This window comes from Nymphalis io, chromosome 17 (genome assembly GCF_905147045.1).
Source record: "Nymphalis io chromosome 17, ilAglIoxx1.1, whole genome shotgun sequence".
NCBI classification, from domain to species: domain Eukaryota; kingdom Metazoa; phylum Arthropoda; class Insecta; order Lepidoptera; family Nymphalidae; genus Nymphalis; species Nymphalis io.
The window spans coordinates 5,553,561-5,575,472 of NC_065904.1; the positions used below are offsets into that span (position 1 = coordinate 5,553,561).

At 31.1% G+C, this 21,912-nt stretch overlaps 1 protein-coding gene across 8 annotated transcripts in view; it reads left to right on the forward strand.

The window, feature by feature from the left end:
* Positions 1 to 21,912, forward strand: part of LOC126775114 (carbohydrate sulfotransferase 11) — a 55,469-nt gene that overhangs the window by 20,406 nt on the left and 13,151 nt on the right. The window contains exon 1 of one of the 8 annotated variants that reach the window (XM_050496889.1): positions 16,330 to 16,367. The exons of the other annotated variants lie outside the window; for them this stretch is intronic. Coding sequence (XP_050352846.1) covers positions 16,350 to 16,367 — 18 coding nt within the window. The 5' untranslated portion in view covers positions 16,330 to 16,349. Of the gene's footprint in view, positions 1 to 16,329; positions 16,368 to 21,912 lie in introns of those variants that run through there. 8 annotated transcript variants of the gene reach the window in all.

Genomic DNA, 21,912 nt, shown 5'->3' on the forward strand with positions numbered 1-21,912 from the left:
GTACAATATAATTATTGCAATAAGAGAACCGGAGTTCGGGCAATTTAGAATCATATAAGAAGAATGAGTTTTTTGTGAAGCTCTTAAATAAAGTGCTTATAAATACAAAAGGTACTTCATCTCAGACAACGTTTTAAACTTCTTTTTTTATCATCTACGTCTCTAGATAGCAATTGATTTCAAATTATTTTTTTGTATGCTTTTAGTGGTTATTTTCTATATTATTGTTGATAATTCATACTTATATATTATAAATGGATAACTGTCTGACAAATCGTTGAAGCGATAATGTGTTTGATAAATATTGTATGATAGCTATCAACGGAAGGCCTACGAAGGTAAAATATAAAACACTTTTGCCCTTGCTACAAAATTGTGGGCTTAAAATAAAATCATTAATCACCAATCCACACTTCCGACGAGACGAGACGAGGCGAAACGAGCCGGCGTAAGTCTGAAAAAGGATCACACTCGCCTTCCCTCGATTTTCCTCGCCTCGATTATCTCTCTCTTTACTCTGCTTTAGTGTAAACTTTTTTTTCTGAGCCAAACGACACGAGGCATGTGGTGAGGATGTCAACCACACTCGCACGCACAGTCTACAGTTGATCGCAAAATAATACTTCGCGCGCATTTTTAAATTTTAGTCATGACAGACTGATCTAACGATTAATGTTATACTTTCGTAGAATCATAATCAACCGAACCAGTCACTTGATAACAGCAACATAGTTTGAATATAAATACTTATGTCTGAAACCACAATAATTCTTCGTAAATTTTTAACAAAATAAAAAAAATATCTTGAATGGCAAATGTCGTCATTTTATAATCGTCTTTTTATTTTATTATATAATAGAGGCAGTGGCCAACTGAATAAATTGAGAGTGAGGATAGCAAGCACTCTTGCAACCAATGCTAGTATAAAAACAAATGGTATTGTTAATCCATAACAATTGGTATTATCAGAAGTAAGAAAACGTTTCATTATATTTAAAATGTCTTCAAACTATTGTATTTTTGATGTTGTTCGTTAATGTATCTAAAATTACACTGGCTCACTCACCACAGACACTTAAAGTATTGATACTTGGCAGGTAAATATTTGATACGAGCCTAATCACTTATCAATATCATCTAGAAACGATGGTACTAATAGTAATAAATACCTAAACGATATTGCACTAAACCAATAAAATTCGTGTCCGTAACTATTGTATATAACGTCCTAAATTAAGGAAATAAATTCTACATGAATAGTTATTGGAGGTAATAGTTGAAAATCTAGTTTCTAATTATTTATTTTGCAAGAAAATGGGCATTACGTATTCACAATAATCGCATCAGGTTTTAAATGATACAGAATTTTCTGTCGCAACATTCTTGTAACTACTTGTGTTATAAATAACTCGTGTTTTTTCTAAATGAATATATAACAAAGGAAATGGCAACACAATGCTGTAATTTAGATGTTTTAAATATATAAAATATATTATAAGCTCGAACATCTTTATTTCCAATACGATGTTACTTAAATACGTACATATATATCTCGTGATGAGTTAGATACTGATTTATCTTTTTCTGCCATCATTGATTTGACTTAGAAATAATATTTATATTAAATTTGATAAGGTGCACTGAAAAATTATAAATGTTCAATTCAAACTTTTCTTTCAAAATTAATTAAATACGACTCGCTTTGATGTTTTTAGCTTTGAAATATATTTAAAAATTATACGAACAAACGAACAAGGACTTATCAGAAATTCATCTGATATGAACTATTTTGTCCTTTAGCTCGTAGGTTACTGCCCTTAAGTCCGTAACCTAGTAAAGGATAAATCAATACTCTATGAACAGTCTATGAAACACTATCATTTATATAATTTTCTGCATTAGACTATTAATAGTGCTATTCAGTTCAAGTGATATTAGTGCAAACTATATACGTTAGAAACATTTCATTCCAACGTTGCATAAACGTAGATAGGACTCAAGTTTGACTTTGAAATTTTACCAATGTCGCGCCCTAAGAAATTTTATTTAAAATATTGGCATTTAGTATACAATCAATCAAACACCCTTAGAAGCAATAATTGTCTTTTCTTTTGCAGTTTTATTTAATTATATTTTACTTCCTTATGGACTAATGGCTTTTATTTCCTCATCGACAGTATCTATCGTTAATCGTTTTAAATCAACCGATTTCCTGATTGCTACTGTTAATTTATTGCTGCTTTTACTTTAGAAAGGTTGGCAGCACTGTTAGGTATATACTTGGCAATGTGTTGAACGGCATCGATGTTGATAAAACAACTGAGTTAGCACGCACCGAGTTATAAAATTGACAATATTAGGAACATTCAATATGAAAAATTAATATATTTTTTAATTTTCATATTGATCAGTCAAACGGTGTCAAACTTAATTAAACTCAACTGATATAATATACCGACATTCATTTTTATTAATGAGATGACGCATGTTTTTAAAAATTTGCGCATATTCACGCGACGGACGAAAATGATCGACACTTCCTTTCTGCTATATAAAAATATAAAACTGCTGTTTGTTGCGTTGGTCTTATGTAAACGTTGCATATACAACTGTGTATGTACAACTTTGAAATAATTGCATTTTTTCATGTTTGAAAATAATTCATTAGAAAAAACCAACAATTGATGTCCTTAGTTAAAAAAATCGTAAATCACTTAAACTGATCGTTTGTTTGCATATATTATTATAAAAAAACTCAATCTGTTGTTCAATCTGCAATTACCCGTCCCGTAATATCTACAAACCATGAAATACAAACACGCATTATAATTCAATTAAGAGTTCGTACCTAGTTTATTTTTTATAAGACTTATTTTCTTTAGCATTTATCCAGAGTAATATTACTTTTATATCATTCTTATAACATGACAATGTATATATGTACTTACATAATATTTATATAATAATATTCATACGTCACTGACAGAAAGTTATTGAAAATATACCTGATAATTTAGTACCTATCTACTATAGATACGTTATTCATGTATTTTGGGTGTTTACTTGTGACAATTTGAGATATAAGAAGAACAATAATTATGTACAAAAACAAATAATCAAATCAAATATGTAAGGAATAGTTAATATTATAGTAACAATGTCTATAGGCGGTGGTGAACACTTTCCATCGAGTGGCCTATTTGCCCGTCTACCTGTTTTATATGAAAAAAATTGCACCATAAACAGTTCCTGATTAATATATTTTTATATATTATAACAAAAGCCGAGATGGCCTAGTAGTTAGAACGCGTGAACGGGCGAGCACCACTGAATTTTCATGTGCTTATATTGTGTTTATAATTCATCTCGTGCTTGACGGTGAAGGAAAACATCGTGAGGAAACCTGCATGTGTCTAATTTAATTGAAATTATGCCACATGTGTATTCTACCAACCCGCATTGGAGCAGCGTGGTGGAATAAGCTCCAAACCTTCTCCTCAAAAGGGAGAGGTGGCCTTAGCCCAGAAGTGGGACATTAACAGGCTGTTACTGTTACTGTTTATATTATAACATTATTACACTGAACTATTTATATCCAATTTAATTTAATTCCAAAGTCCCGATCGCTGACGTTCTAAATGCCATTTTATCACTAATCAATAAAATGAATGCCACAGATTATTTAAGATCTCTTTTAAATTGAATATTTGTTTTTACTCATCCTGTGATTTTTTTTCTATATCACGCGATGTTAACATTCGTGATTCGACATCATATCCGTAGGTTCCTTCCTTAAACATACATAAGTACTTTGAATACCTTATCAATAATTTTATGTGAAATTAATTCAGTTTGTACTAAATATATAAAATATTTAGTAACACTTGTAAAACTTATTGTTGAGGTCGTGTATTTATTTAATTTCAAACTAATAATTTATTTATATGATATTATGATACATTCATCTCGTACTCGGCGGTGATCGAGAGGCTCTGAAGAAACCAGCGAGCCAATTCTACTAACAAATTGTCACTTTATCACAATCGAATCGAAGCGTGATCGTTGCCGTTTTTCCGTTTTCCTATTCTTTAATTTAATTATCGATTATTGCCATCAAAGTTAACAATTACGTTTGATTTTGACATAACGCTATATGTTAAACAAGATATTATCGGTTCGGTTCCGACTCGAATAAACCTATAAAAAGTTGAATCGGAATTGAATCGGGAACGTATCATAATCAAACGTCACGTTTCCGATTCCAGCTCGCCCTTATCACTACGAAGGTCATCTAAGCGCTCCTCACGTTTTAAGATTTATTGCAATTTTTACCCTATTTATATATTAACAAATATTTTATAAGCAATTGTAACATTTACTCATTATATGATACAATTTATATGCGTATCGTAAAATAGCATATGTTTAGATTCGAAACAGATTGTATAGGAATGGTTTAGGTTTAATTTCTTCTCGAATTATTAGATAAATTAGTAGAATTCAGCCTCTGCCTGAGTCGGAATAAAATTACTACCAGTACTAGAGCAGAAAGAGAGTAGTTACTTTTTCTTCTTAATTATATATATATCATCATTTCCGTTGTAGTCTTTTTTCTTCGTGCAGTGGAAACCTTCAGTTAAGTTCTCGGACCCTTAGGGGAACCACATTATATGGGTATCTTACCCACTAAAACCATTCGTGTTGTGCTCCTCTCGTAACTCAGCGATTCTCCTCGGGGGTGGTTCCCGTCCACCTCAGGGCCGTATAAAATAGAACACGCGAGGCCTACCTCACATGTCCACGGTCCCAGGGTTACCTTATATCTTTTAAGACCCGGGCGTCGGGGCTGTGTCGATGTACTATGTATTCTTACTTAACAAATACAAAACGCTTTGCTTAAACTTCGGTTGGTTCCTTATTATCGCGAATTTGCTACCATTCCACAATGTTAATTAAATTTGGAGGTAAATTTTATTTGTATACACTTATGCCTATAATCTAAATAAATCTTATCTAAATAAATAAATAAATTGTAAGTTTTAATTAAACTTAATTTTTTCGAAAACCGCTTCAGATTATTAGCCAGATAAACCTTAGTATAGTTATTGCTATTCACTTTAATGTTACATCACAAGAATAATTACTCGTTAGAGCTTTTGAAAAACAAACTTTATTTTTTACCTTCATTTTATGAAAAAGTGAAATACGATAAGAAATTGAAGCCATAATTGGTTCACTTCAAAACATTTACAACCTTTTAAAAAACTTTACTTTAAAGGTTGGCAATTAAAATGCACCCTCTTTGAGGGCACTAAAGGTTATCTCTGTGAAGTTTAATTTAGTTTTTTTCGAAACTTAATACCTCCGTATTAAGTTGTCATTAAAATTTAAGGAACAACTAACTAACAGTCATTATTATTACACGTAGTATTATTCTCTTGTTATAAGTGATAATTAGTAAGTTAGTAATTCGAGAAAAAATTAAGCCTAAATCATTCCTATACAATCTGTTTCCAACCTAAGCATATGTTATTTTACGATAAACATATAAATTGTATCATATAATGAGTAAATGTTACATTTGCTTATAAAATATTTGTTAATATAATAAAAAGGTAAAATTTGCAATAAATCTTAAAACGTGAGGAGCGCTTAGATGACCTTCGTAGTGATAAGGGCGAGCTGGAATCGGAAACGTGACGTTGCGATGTTCACTGACAATCTAACTACATGGAGATAAATAGAATTATATAGCAAACGGTAATGGCACGTGTTCCGTTACATTAGCATCTATATTAGAATGAACACATTAAAGTCGATTACTTCAAGCATTTGCTGCCAAAGTATTGTAATCATGTTATGCCTCGCAACTATAAAAATTCAGCGTTTTATTAAAGTTTATAAAGTGTTTGTTCTTGAAATATTTCAGAAATTTGTGTCAAAATATAACATTACTAGTTTCCGCTCGTGACTTCGCCCGCGGTTGATAGGTGGCGTTGAAAATGTGTATGTAAAATTTCTTAATGAAAGCGTAACAAAGCAATAAACAAGCAAAACACTTTCGAATTTATGATATTAGTACGGATAACGTATCTATTATTAGCTATTCCTAGCGTTTTCACCCTCTTAACGTTCAACGTTGCTGCTCCGCCCCCGTGGGTCGTAGCGTGATGTTATGTAGACCAATCTATCTGAATCTATTTAACGCAACATGATTAATTCAAATATGTGATAAATCCTGAGATAAGCGCGTTCAAACAAGAAAACTCTTAGAGAGTTATATAACTTTGGATAATATACACCGTAACCGTAACAGCCTGTGAATGTCCCACTGCTGGGTTAAAGGCCTCCTTTCTTCTTTTTTGAGGAGAAGGTTTGGAGCTTATTCCACCACGCTGCTCCAATGCGGATTGGTGGAATACACATGGCAGAATTTTAGTGAAATTAGACACATGCAGGTTTCCTCACGATATTTTCCTTCGCCGTAAAGCACGAGATGAATTATAATCATAAATTAAGCACATGAAAATTCAGTGGTGCTTGCCCGGGTTTGAACCCACGATCATCGGTTAAGATTCACGCGTTCTTACCACTGGGCCATCTCGGCTCAATATACACAATCTACATATATTGGTTCAAAACAAAAAAGTCCTTATGTAAACTTGATAAGTTTGAACAAAAATAATAAAAGTTCTACATTAAACTTTATCAACATTGACGATGATGATGACGCCTTTTCGACTGATTTCGCCCACAGCGGCTATTATTAAGAGAGATAAACCAACTGCGAAGGAAATATTAACAGTCCACGAGTGTGTGCGCAAACACAGGCGCAATCTCTATTTCATCATCCTCCGATGGACCAGCGTATCCGAAACGATGGAAAGAATTCTATTACACGACAGCTTTACGTGCTTTTCGAGGATCGTAAATTTCTATTTCCAAATGGGCTTTTACTGATTTCAAAGGATTTATTAAAAGAAAAGCCAATAAAAAACCTAATTGTCCGTCGTGGGGCTTGAACCCGGAACCTTGGTTTCTGTCGCCTTATATAGCCACTAGATCAACAAGGCAGTACTAACATAGTAAAGCAATAATTAAGTGTGTAAATGTGAGTTATATAGGTATTTCAATTTTTATTATTGTACAGCCTTGTTAGCTTTTAAAGAATTACCGCAATAACTAGATAACTAAATGACATGATTTAATCGTCTGATATCACACAATATCTTCCTCCTATTATAGACGGGACTGGAGTATTATTCTTTTCGTTTTCCTTATAATATATTAATTCGACATGATCGAAGAAAAAAAGCCGAAGAAAAACAAATATATCAAAACTGTGTATCTGTCCGATTTAAGATTTATTAGATAACTCTGTAATAACGTATAGCCTATTCCAATAGTAGGAGTAAAGATACAACTTAGACATGGAATTGACATGATAAAATTGGTCGATCTGGAATAATAAATGGAATTAATTATGGCTTCGTAAAAAAATTACATTCTCGATGTCGAGAAAGTCACTATCGGAACTTTTGAGTAAAATTAAAGTATATAAATCAACCACAATGATATGAAGAATACCTTATATTCCGAAAATAATGAGTCACCAACATCCGATCAACAGCTATATTCCCACATGGATAATGTTTTCCATATAAACGGTTTGGATACTACTTGTTAAAAGTTAGTAAATGAAGCAAATTTCAAACGAGCTTCAATTGCAGTACTTTGAACATAGAACTGACGATTGAAAAAGTTTTAAAAGTTAGAACTGGCAATCGAAAAAAAACTTAAACATCGAAAATGTAACTGCTTATTTACTCGTATGTTTAAAAGTTTTATTATATATCGATATAGTATTTAAATCAGTTATTCTGTAATACATTTACAGCTTCATTTATTTCGCTTTGATATGATCCCTTAAACTATTAACATTTTTATACCATGTAACACTGAATTAATTTCATTTCAGACTATAAGTAAAATATTCTTATATATAAATAAATAAAATAAAACAAAGATAAATAAATATGGACATTAAATCTCTAGCTAGCAATCTGACAATATGTCGTATTTCGTTTCGTAATTTGACACTAATAAATAAATAAATATTGTCATTAATAAAAATTAGGCTATAATTCGCGCCGCAATACTGATGTTTACCAAGGTCTAAGGAATGTTATATATATTTCTTTGAATGCCGAAATATATGGGCAAAGGTGACCACAGTTATTATCAGGTTTGCATTTATCAAAGGTCGTTCTGTGTGAGAAAAAACTAATACAAAGTATTTTAATATAAAACATGTTTGCTTAATTTAAGCAAAAAACTTGTGTACTGTTAACAAAACAAAAAGAATATCAGAATCACGTCTGACCTTTATCGTGGAAGCTAAGAAACTTCTTTACCATAAGTCACGTCGAAAAAACGAGCCTTGTGGATGATTTACGGAAACAGGCCGCGTCATTGTTGTCAACAAAACAGCGAAGCTATACTGCAAGAGACAAATTGGACACCCGATACTCGAAAGAAAAAAAAATTGTACACCGAATTACGGTTAACGCAAGATTGACGATCTTATCCTTTTTATATAATAATAATATATAATCATTATTGTCATAAAATGTGATAAAGCTAAGATGAACCGGTGGCCTGTAAATATTATGTGTGACCGATAGCTTAGTGGTTAATATAAGTGAATATTAATCGAAAGTGATGTACAAAGCAAACACAATTTCAAGTTAATAGTTTGATATATAAAACTATAGAAATATTAACTGAAATTGAATCTGCAAAAACTAATAAACCAATATTCTAATATCAGAAGATACAGTGTGTTTCGAAAATGTTTTAGTACATTATTATTATACCAATAGCCGTGCTTTGCAGTTTCAACTGCTTTTAATTTAGACTGATATGATAAGCATTAGTTCTTGTAGAATAAATTAAAAAATTAAAGTTTTAATAAGTACCTAATAATCTATCACATCTCAATGGTACGTTTAGCTTCCTACATAACTTTATAGCGTTATGCAGATATTATAATTAATTCTGTAAATTCCTCTTATATATGATATTATATAATAAAAACAAACAATAAAAAAGGAATAATGAGTAGCTGTATATAAAAGATATAAATTAAAGATAAATAACACTATTTCGGCGCTTTGTCCCTAGTGTGTTAAATTATGCTAGCTTACTCACCCTTCAAACGAGAACATATCAATAAAAAACAATGCAAGTCGGCGGTGGTATATATGACGCATTATTCCCCTGGTAGAAAGTCATATATCTCCGAGTTCACTTGGTAACAATATATGTACAATTACTGTGGTAATCTGTACCCATATGATTTCAGACAGTTAGTCTAACTCGTCACATGTCTCCCCGGTAGAGACATTGTTTATTTAACATTCTTGCTAGCTAATAGGATTCCGGTAAATTACTGTCAATTGCATTGGCTTAAGTGGATAATCTTGTCATATTATGTCTACTTAATGCTTAGGATTAACAAAGTTAGTTTGTTTGTTAAGCCGTTCTTTTATCGATTGAAATACTCTGCATTTCTTTTCAAAGCGTTCTTTACATATAAATATAAGATGGCAAGGGTATAGTCATAAAACCTACCTACCTTTTGCTGATTATTTATGTACAGTCGAATGTTCAGATTGTTGGAGAAGCTGACCAGAAAAGAGAGTTGTGACTTTTACACCTTTCCTTTCCTCATCGTTGGCGAAATTCACAACATAACAATGATAATTATTAAATAATATTATAGAAATCTTATAAATTAAACAATAATAAAAATGTAATGGGTCCATAAAATATATGAAAAAAAAAACAAAAATGCACGGATGCAAGACTGTTGTTTTGAAAAAAAAAAAGAACGACTGACACATTTTTTAATAACTATATTTTTTTCATTAATTCTCTTTGTATTCTATTATATTTAGACATATTTTAATCTAATGAAGTTGAATTCTAAATGTTCTCATTGAATATGATATTGTATGTTTTCACGCAAAGTTGCTTGCGTGGTATTCGTAAGATATCAGTTACGAAATTGCTTGGAATGCTTCGTAATAGAAGACACAAAGCAAAGCTATAAAACCTAGAAATATAACGGTTTTCTATGCAAATGTTGCAAGGAATAATTATTTTGTTCATTTGCCTTTACGGCATACTATAAACTTAAAACAAAAATATGTTAATTAACTATGACACGATAGAATCAAAAACACGTCACGTTTATGTGCGTATACGATCTATTAGGTCCTTACATATGAAATTAGCGTTTTGTCGTACTGACCATTTTGATCTGAAATATCTTCTCTTTTGGTTAAGAATTCCAAATTCAAATTTATAAATTCATTTAGCTGGTACATTTGAGTTTTGAAAACAGTCATTCATTTGTTTTTTCCTCATTATTTTTTTCTTTGGCGTCGCTTATTACCGCACAATAGAAAACAAGAAATATCGGTATATTTACGAGTACGAGTTCTACCTTGGCACCAGTGCTGCAGAAACAGCTCGAACGATTAATGATATGTACGACGCTGGTGTCGCAAAAGGAAGCATGGTACGTTTTTGATTTCAACGTTTTCGTTCTGGAAATTTCAACCTTCAGAACCAACCCCGTGGACGGCCCGAGACCAAAGTGGAAAATGAAGAATTAAAGGCACCACGCCTTAAGTTAAGAAGAAGTTAGAAGTTAAAGGTGGAAGTGGATCCATCACAAAGCACTTCAGAGATAGCTACAGGCTTCTGAGTAAGTGATAAAACTGTATTAATACACTTGAAGCAAATCGGGAAAGTAAAAAAACTTGAACGATGGGTACCTCAAGAATTGAGTGAATCGAACTTGCAAACACGCGTCGACTGCTACTTGCTAGGACGCGTGTTACTTTGCTCAACCGACAAAATAATGAAGGAATTTTAAATCGAATCATTACTTGTGATGAAAAATGGATACTTTACGATAATTGGAAGCGCTCGTCGCAATGGCTGAACCCTGGAGAACCAGCCAAATCCTGCCATAAACGAAAATTAACTCAGAAAAAGTTACTTGTGAGTGTTTGGTGGACTAGCACCGGTGTCGTTCACTACAGCTTTCTAAAAACTGGCAAAACGATTACGGCAGATATCTATTGTCAGCAACTGCAAACCATGAAAGAAGAACTAGCTGCTAAATAACCGAGATTGGTCAATCGCTCTAGGCCACTGCTGCTTCACGACAACGCAAGACCACACACTGCACAACAAACAACTACTAAGTTAGATGAGCTACAATTGGAATGTCTGCGACATCCACCGTACTCCCCGGACCTTGCTCCAACAGATTACCATTGTTTCCGGAATTTGGACTACTTCTTACAAAGAAAAAAATTCAACTCCGATGCGGCAGTCCAAACCGCCTTTAAAAAGTTTATTGATTCTCGCCCCCATGGTTATTTTTTAGTAAAAGGATCGATGAACTACCTATGAGATGGCAAAAGTGCATAGATAACAACGGTGCATACTTTGAATAAATAAATATATTTTACAAAAAAAAAAATGACGATTCCTCCCGTACAAAACGCCAATTTCCTATGTAAGGACCTAATATGTTACGTCATGCGTGAGAAAAAAGTGTTTTTTATTTTCAATTTACGCGTCTTTATTATCATACATATTTGTTCATAAATTCTCGCTTATAAAAGTTATGACATGTCGTTTTCCCAATCAACGTTGTTCTCAGCTTGAAAATACATGGCTGTTTATCTTGTACTAAGATGGTTTCAAGTTCTAATACTGACATAACACATAACGGGATGTCTGTGTTTACTTTCAAAGTTAACATTGAATTATTATTTTTTAATATTTCGCACTTACCGTAGTATCTATTCAAACATTAGATTCTACCTTAAAAATATTCGAAGCGAAATAATATAACGAAATACAAAAGTAAGCCGTTTTGAATTTAATTTTGGTCGAAGTTTTAACAAGTAAATTGCAACTTGAGACCGTTCTCTTGCCTTTCAAAAGTCGGAGTTTCGATGTTGAACTGTTTGGCTTTTGTTCCATCCAGCAAAAGCTTTGCAAATTGTATATTACGTTAGTACATACATATTTTATGTCTATATATGTATATATGTATATTTTCCTGGTAATAGGGCTTTGTGCAGGCCTGTTTGTGCAGAGTGGGTAACATCCACTCATCAGACATTCTGCTGCTAAGCAGCAATACTTAGAATTGTTGCGTTCCGGTTTGAAGGTTGAGTGAGCCAATATAAATACAGGCACAATGGATATAACATCGCAGTTCCCAAGTTTAGTAGCGCATTTGAGATGTAAGGAATGGTTAATATTTCTTCGCCTGCCTATTACATAAAAAAAAGAAACTTTACAAAGACAAAGGTACACAAGGAACCCATTATCGTAGGTAGTAATTTCCAAACAGATATAAACGATGTGTATATAATATAATATGTGTTAACGTAATCGAAGATAAAATCATTAGTTCAGGAGCTATTCAAATGAACATCGGTAAACCTATAAGTTACATTCAAATCATTTGTCCTTATAAAAATAAATGTTCAAATTAAAGCATATTAAAGAATTAACATATAAGAACAAAAAAGTGGCACTTAAATTAAATGAACAAGTACATCTGTTTGAGTATTGGTGAAAACATAACTGACCGAGGTACTAAACGTTCGTTGATTTAAAGTAAACTAACAACCCATAAATGACCTTCTACTCTTAAAACGATCCAGTGCGGGCTTGTTACCATGTGGCAGAACTTCACCTAACACATTCAAGTTCCCTCAAAATGTTCCTTCATCGCCAGAGCACATGATGAATTACAAAATAAGCACGGAGACAAATTCTACTAACAAATTGTCACTTTATCGCAACCGAATCGAAGCGTAATCGTCGCCGTCTATCCGTTTTCCTATTCTTTTTTTTTTAATTTAACTAACGGTTTTAACATAACGGTATATATGTTAACATCATATCGATTCGGTTCCGATCCGAATAAATATAGAATATTCAATATTATCGTATCAATAGTAATCGTTATGAAATAGTAAAATTCGCTCAGATTAAATATACGAGGTCTTCCCGTTTTTCTCTATGGTATAGGTTTATTTTTTATTTAATGAAATATCTCCAAACCGTTAACCCCTTTAGAAACGACGAAGAATTAACATATTAAGTATAGCTGATGTTATAATTTAAAATGGAGTTCATTTGATAAGTAAAATACTAATTTGATGTCATTGTACCTACAAGAATATTACAACTAGTTGTCCCGCCTTCGCATTCGCACTTAGAATAGGGTTATACATAAAACGTTTATAGTAAAGGACAAACATATAAAGAAAAATTATATTTTTTTTTAGTAGCTACCTCCACTCACAAAGAACAACTCACCAATATTTCATCACAATCGGATCAATGGTTTAAGAAATAATAAAGAAAATTTATTTATATTCTTAGATATAACGATAATATTATGTTTAAGATAAATATTTATCCGAACAAGACGTTACAAGTTAAATTTATACGAGATGATAAAAATAATGTATTCTCGTTTATTGTTAGTTTAAGCTCAGAGTACGTCTTCTAACAAAATGTTGTTATGACAATATTAAAACAAAGTTTTATGAGCTATTATTTTAGTAGACTTCAATGAACTTCCAGTGTAGACCTGTAAGCCGATAAATTTGAAAGAGTTTTTATAAGTCGTAGTAAAAAAAATAATTAAAGCATTCATCTTAAATGAATCCGACAAATAACGCAAAAGTAATAACAATCGCATAATTGTTGTTTATGTAATGCACAAGTAATATCTTTCAAAAATCTTGTGCTTTTTTGGATTTGAACCTGCGATTTGTTCTCCTGTGCCATCCACTCGGTCAACACGAGTAGGTAAACATTAAATACAAAAGAACAATGTGTTTTGTTCGTATTGTTTTAAAAGTTATTCAGGTCAACCACGTGATATATCATGTCATTTTCATTGACCGCTAAAATCCATCGTACACAAAAGTATTTAAAAAAACGCTAGCTCAGCTCAACTCATGAACTTCCGAATTTATTTTCTATCATACTGCTCGGGTAGTTAGTTTTTTTATCTTTTTTTTTTCTGGCCTATAAGTAATAGTAGTTCTTCTTTTGTGTCAAAATTTTATCCGACATAAGCTATTTGTACAAACAGACAGGTTATTACTTGATCCTCATATTACACTCTATACACAGAGATCATAACATATTCAACGCTATGGCTCATCGACGGTGTATGAAGTAATAAAAATACTTCAAATAGTCTATAGGTGAATGCTATCATTTTCCATCGCGTAGCTCATTAATTGATCAGCTAATTAATTATCATTAAAAGGGAGAAAGTTGTTCTGAATTAAAAATTATATGACATCATAAGAAATTTTTAGTAAAAAAAGCCATTACAATAGAAAACGTGCTGCGTGCATATTTGATTTCAATAAATTTTAATCTTATTTTATCAAACGTTAAGTCATGAGTTATGTTTTCATAATGTGTTAAATACAAAGCCGTTTTTATAGAAACAGTAGCGCTGTTATGCGGTTTCATCTTCACGTAACACTATCCCAGTTCCCGAGATATTGTTTCTTGGAAAATAATAAAATGCAATGCTTAACGGTTCGTGCATAACATATTACTCGGTGATGTTAAACTTAAATAAATGGTTAAATACATAACTAGCTAAAGTAAATAAAAATTATCTTTTTGTTCAATTGTTAAATGTTTTACGTTTCTATTTCGCAATATATTATATTAAACAAATGAAATATATAAGCAATTATACATTGACAATTTATTAAATTTTATTTACCATACATAATATGTAAATAAGTAGAAAAGAGTAACATGACTTTCTTCGCGGCTATTTTCGGCATAATCTACATTCGGAATTTTGGCGCTTTATATTTAATCCAATGTAACATGAAATTTTAAATTTTTAATATAAATAATACTTAGATTTAGTTATAAGCCCACATTGGATGTAAGTATCGTTAATTGTTTAATGAAATGTAAGTATTTTCTAGTTTGTTTGTTTTTTTTTTTTTAAATACATTTACCAAGTGTACCTTCCTATATGGCGGTATATTGACTAAGTGTCTCGATGTAAAGAGGATATATATTCTAATGCGTTTTTAACCATGAAATCTAATGTCGCCAAATGTGTTAATGCCAAAAATACGAATAAGAAATTAAAAATGAAATCTATAATAACTCTTTAAAGTAAGTTTTTTTTTAAATCTGGCAACACCAATGGTCGAAAATATCATATAAGTTAAGTACATTTTTAAATGTTGACAACCGACTTATACTCTTTTGATGCATGTATTCTTGAAATGTTATAATTATTATGGTCAATGTCGCATATCACTTTCTGATATTTCACGAACGTCATCTGCGGTGAGTTTCGACTTTGTTCTTAGAAAATACTACTGTTCGTTCAATGAGATGCGTGGTTCAATTTGTTGAGAAATTTTAATTACACAATAAAGGAGGCGAGGTAGGATTCTGTAATTATCAAATTATGTCATTTATCTCAAGTACAAATGTCTATTTCGTAAACGTGTGTGACGTTACTCATATGACATCTTTAACTGTGTGATTGTCAATTTTTTTTAAATGTTATGTTAGGAGTATTAAAAAAAATAACCAGGTAAAATTGAATTGTATTCACTTATCGAAATGAATATATTATTGATATTTCCTCATTGATCATTCGGTCGTTCAACGTATGTGTGGTCGCTGGTAAATATATATTTAATTATATACTGTAACAACTCGTATATGAGCTCTTGCTAGTCATAGGCTTTTTCTCCTAGCAAACAGAATCTTATTTATCTTAAAGAAGATCACATCTTAAGCCTCAGCGTGCATTAGTGGGTCTGTTCAAGGAATTTCGTTCGACAAATTCAACCTGCAAACGTTTTCATTCACAGCTGAGCACGAGATGAATAAATAAATACAAATTAAGCACATGAAAAATTACGGGTTCTTACCCTTTTTGAATTTTCAATTTCTCTTCTATCTAGTAGACTTTTTTATCTTAAGAAAGAGTTTTTTATCTTAAGAAATAAATAATAAATATAGATTTAAAAAAATGGTAATATTAATAAAGACATAAATTGGAATATAAACATATATGTGGCATTTTGAGGATTACCTCTGCCTAATACGTAAAAAAAAATCTATAATCACGGCATTGATTGTAATGAACGCCATTATATATTATAATAACATGTTTGCTTATCAGTTATCATATCTAAATAAGGACACAAAGTCACCTGTGTACTCGTATTAATATGCCCTTCATCAAACAGGTATTGACATTTATTTTATAACTTTAGTAAATAATAGAGTTCGTAATCAACTATTACATTATGAAACAAGTTATTTGTACTATGATATTAACAACAAGTACGAAAACCTTCACTACATTGTTTAGATGAATCAGAATGACACGGTGACCGTTGCATCTGCGAGGCCAAACTTTGTCGCAGTGCGACACTTTTCTGAACCTAAAACACTTTTTTCAATAACAATGCCTGGAGACCATAGATTGCAAAGGCTTTGTTGTTCAGAACTAAAGTTTTCCCTTTTAATGAGATCGATGCAAAACTTTGGCAGCTGTAAGTGTAAGATAAGTTTTTAAAAAAAGAAGTTTTCACATAGTGTCTTGTGATGATAAATCGAAATATATATCTAATAATAAGTAATGACATTTAGAACCACAGATAAAACGATTTTATTGTTAATTTTACTCATGTTTTTTATTCAAAAGAAATGAATTAGTATTTCTTGTAATTATTTCATGATTTTATTAATCAAATCAATCAAAATATTTTTTATTTAAATTATTTTTACAAGTACTTATGAACCGCCAAGAAACTCAGTAGTTACTTTTTTTTAAGTTTATTATGTGTCTTATGTCTTTACCTTATATATGTACGTGTTGCATTTTATTCATGAAAATATAATTGTTTATAGATAATGTTTTAATGTTTACCATACTTACTACTAACTATTAATTATCCTTTAATACATTACATTATTATTCCGAATTGACACACAGCACGACATACAAAAACTAACACTATTTTATATATGTATATACATATATACTACTTATGCATTATAGCAATATAAACCGGCAATATGACTTACGTCAAGTTCTTCAAATGATATTAAGGGCGGAGAAAGCCAAGCGAAAGTATAATACATATGAGTGTCAGCGTGTACTCTACGACTTATTGAGTTAAACTCCATTTTTAATGGTTTTTAGTTTTTAAGCTTAATAAAGTATTATTATCTGCCGATTTTATTGGTTTATGTTTTTGACAGTCAACTAAAGATGAGGTTGTATGGTAGAATAGATTTAATTAAATATTAGTAAATATATTGTACATAGATATATAAAAACTTTAACCTCAATGACCAAATTACTTTAATCAAAAATTGTATTTAATATTCTAGTTGTGTCTGTGTAGATATTGAACTATTATATCTACATAACGATAAAGTAACTATTTGTTGTATCTGTGAAACAAAATTACCACTGATCAACAAAATTATTTCAAAATTTGAAAAGCAATCTATAATAGTTTATTTTAAGTTTCTATTTTTTTTTAAAACTGACGTTTATCTTTATGCACTTTTCTGCGTATTTTCTTTTATAATATATGTTATAAAGTAATGAGAGAAAATACACAGGAAATATGTATTTGAGTTTAATATTCATTTCACTAATAAAAGATAAGATAAAACGTAACGTTAATAAGTTTGTTTTACAATAAACACTTAGATACGAACAATATATGAATACAATCAAATAGATGACGCAGTATAGCAACTAAAGGCTTTACTTATAAACGTTGGTTGGTGATTAGTTAAACAATGCTGTTTTCTTCTTTCGAATATCAAATCAATAATGTTGAAAAGAGATAAATCAATGTTTAATTAAACAGCCAAAGAGAAATCAATGTTTAATTAAGAGCGAACAGGATTAACCTTTTTTATTTATTTTGGCCATCAGATACGGGTACGTCACATTGCGCCACCAACCTTGGGAACTAAGATGTTATGTATCTTGTGCCCAGTTACACTGATTTATTCTCTCTTCCAACTAGAACACAATACTGAGTTTTGCTTATTGGCGGTAGTATCAGTGATCAATGGGTGGTTCTATCTTCAATCTACCCAGAGGGACAAATAAAATGTTGTTTATTGTTCCGATTCTTGTATCGTTCTGTCTTTGACTTGGGTTATAATTATAGTACTTAGCAATTAAACGAGAATGTTTTAACGTGTGTGAGTAATATGTGCATGCACACACAACAGCATTTGTCGTTAAAATAACTGAATAAAAGTTACAAGAACACCTGAATCTCAACCTACATAATTATTTGTCTAATTTCACTGAAATTCTACCACAAGTGTATCTTTACCTACACGCATTGGAGTAGCGTGGTTGAACATGCGCGAAAACCTTTCAAAGGGATACTAGGCCTTAACCCAGCATAGACAATTCCCAGGCTGTTACCTCACATTACTTTTTTAATGATTGTTTTTAATATTGAATTTGCAATTAATAGTACGTAAAATTCTACGTGGTTTATAAAGCGGGTCGACAAAATAAGAAAATTAAATACTATTCCGTAGACGGCTTCGAATAAAATAATTAATATGAGAACTGGAAAAATAATCAAAATTTTAGATGGTTAAAACATTTTTCATTTGTCAACGTTCGTTGTTGAAATTAGGCTTACAGTTTAGAAACAATTAAAATTCGTAGTAATCTAAGAAAAAATGACGAGAAATAACACTTATCCGACATTTCATTTATTATGAATCATGATCCACTGACACCAATAGTATTAATATGCGCGTTTTATTACCCCACCGTATAAAGGCTGTTCGTGAACTATAAACACGCTTAATTTAACGTAACATTTATAACAAATAGATGTGGCTTTGTTCATGTCAACCACACTCACAAACACGTTGGTACAATCTATTTAGATGCTCACTCACACAGTAAAAGACCTTACGTCACAAATTTGTACCGTAGCTGTTTTTCTGTACGCGTACTTAAATCTCTAAGACTCAATTTTTTAATTACCAGTTTTATTTGTGGTATTAGTTGATATTTTGAAGTTAGTTAATAATAACTTAAACTATACTTAACGTTAGATAAAAAAAATTAACCATTATAATATACATATTGCTGACATACTACTATTGATTGACGTCAATTATAAATTGTCAATCAGCAATATATGCGTATATAATCGATACATCTTACGTCGTTCTGGTAAGTCGAATTGCTGTTCAGCTACGGATTGGATTCTGCCTGCCAGACCCTTTGAAGGCCCTTCGTGAATCACGTGTAGCAAAAGTGATATATAAGATAAATATACATACTTTTAAATAAACATTGGTTACATTTATTGTTTTATTATTAACTTAAGTGCACTACTCTAAATTCTTTAATAGCGAGCCATGAGCACACTGTATAAGAATTTGAATATAAAATACCGATTAAAGTGGCACAAGTGTGCGAATTATATCCTTCACGCTCTTTAAAAAAATCACGAAACCAAAAAACGAATGTAAACTGTAATGACGGACATAAAAACTTTTACTAAAGACATAAAAAACGGAACACAGATAATAAAAATATCTAACTGTCAAATCGTACGGAAAAACTTTTATAAAGATTCGAAAATATTTTTTCCTGGTCATTAATTAAGTTGAAGTTCCACTTAATTCTAATTGATAAAAAAGCTATATCAGCTTCGTTTGGGGTTTATATCATATCATTATTATAATATTAAATGTTTATTAGGTTAGTAACTTTTGCCAATAAACGAAACTGAGATAATCTGGCTGTGGCCATTTTTCCCATCTAAGAAGTGAGCCAAAACTTTCATTGAAATACAAGAAATTAAATTTATTATTAAAGCCTTTTTATATTTTTAGAATGGCTTTTCTAAATGAAAGTGGTACACGTAACTTGAAATTGGGGCTGTTCCATTCAAAATTGAACGTATAATCACTTTACGCATATCGTAAGCAAAGTATAAGAAACATCCATGAACAAACGCAAATACAGACACACACATATTTATGAAAACACATACTCAAAATAACCTCTTCAAGTATTTATAATATTTGTAAAATATTGTATGTCCATTTGTACGATAATATTCTTTTGGCAGACGGATTTTTTCAGTCCGATACATCTATCATGCTTCGAATAATAATATATTGTATGTGTGACTCATCGGTTTGTTTACTTATAAAATACTAGCTACACGTACCGGCTTCACACAGGTCAATTAGGTTCCAAAAAACGTTTATATAATACTACATAATATAACCATCGGTTTAGGCGGCGCACGTCAGTAAAGCTCCGAAGTAAAGATTTTTTCCGACATCTTCAACAATCACCGTCATATTTCAGTCTATTTACGCAAAACCTTTATGAATTATACATAAAATCATTCCTCATGAATCACTCTGCTTATTGCTGAAAACCGTATGATAATCCGTTGGGCAGTTTTCATGGTTATCGCGTTCCGACCGACCGACGGTTATAATATGTAGCGATAATTATACTGATTTTTATTCTTTACGGTTCTTTCTATAATACACGATGCAACGTATATATTTCACGAAATATATATATTTTTTTATGTTACATAGTTATAGACAGATGTAATATGGTGGTGACCATTTTACATCAGGTGGCCCATTTGCCCGTCCGCCTACCTATAACATAAAAAATAGACTTTCTGCCATACATATTATTAGCATTCAGATTAATTAGATTAGAGGGGTTGTAATTTTAAACTGTTAAAGGCTTTTTTTATTTTTATCATTAGTCATAAGGTTATCTTTTAGATTTGAGTCTTCAATAATAGTTATCTTGCATAAAATATGGAGCTTATTAATGTTTGCATTGTTATATTTTATGAGTTTACATGTCAGATTTTATTAGTTTAGCTTGATTTTTTATGTTATAATATTTAATTTTATGTTATAAAAATAACTGACATAGATAGAACTTGTGTGCAATAAAGTTTAGTTTTCTTAAATTATAATTTATTCAACTTTTGAAGGGTTGTAATTTTTTTTTTATCAGTTGTCATATTTTATCTGTGATAAAGCGTAAAACATGTGCTGCTTTACGCATGGGCATGTAAATATATGTAGCATATTCACGTGTAAGTCATGTCAAATATATCGTTGTCCTAGCAAATGGAAATACTATACCTAATATTACAATAATTCAGTATATCCATTTCTCTTTAATTACTAGAATAATAATAATCACACTAATATTATAAATATGTATGTGTTGTGAGTATTTGTTACTTTTTAGGCTTTATTACAGCTAACATAACTATATATAACATAATTAATATATTTTGGCTTTTTTATCACGTTTACTGGATTTTTTCGATTGTGACGCGGGTGAACCGCTTGTACGGAATAAAACATATTTAATTACTTAAAAATTATAAGATTGTCCTCTTGGAATAATTATATATACAAATCATAATTAAAAATGCCAAGAATGCTAGCAGCGTTTCCCCGTTAAATGCGAATTCTGATTCTCTGGATGAAATATGAACCAGCCAGCCAGTCAGTTAAGGCAATAAGGCGTATTATTATTGACGGCGTTTTAATAACCTTATTTCAGTTTTGTTTTATCTCGCTTAGTAATATTTTTTGTACTTTTTAAGTTTAATTAAAAGTTTGTAATATAATCGCTTAGAATAGCCGAGTTGTATAAACTAGGCTATTCTAAGCGAATTTACCAAAAAAAAATAGTACACAACTATTTTTCATCAATCATCAAAT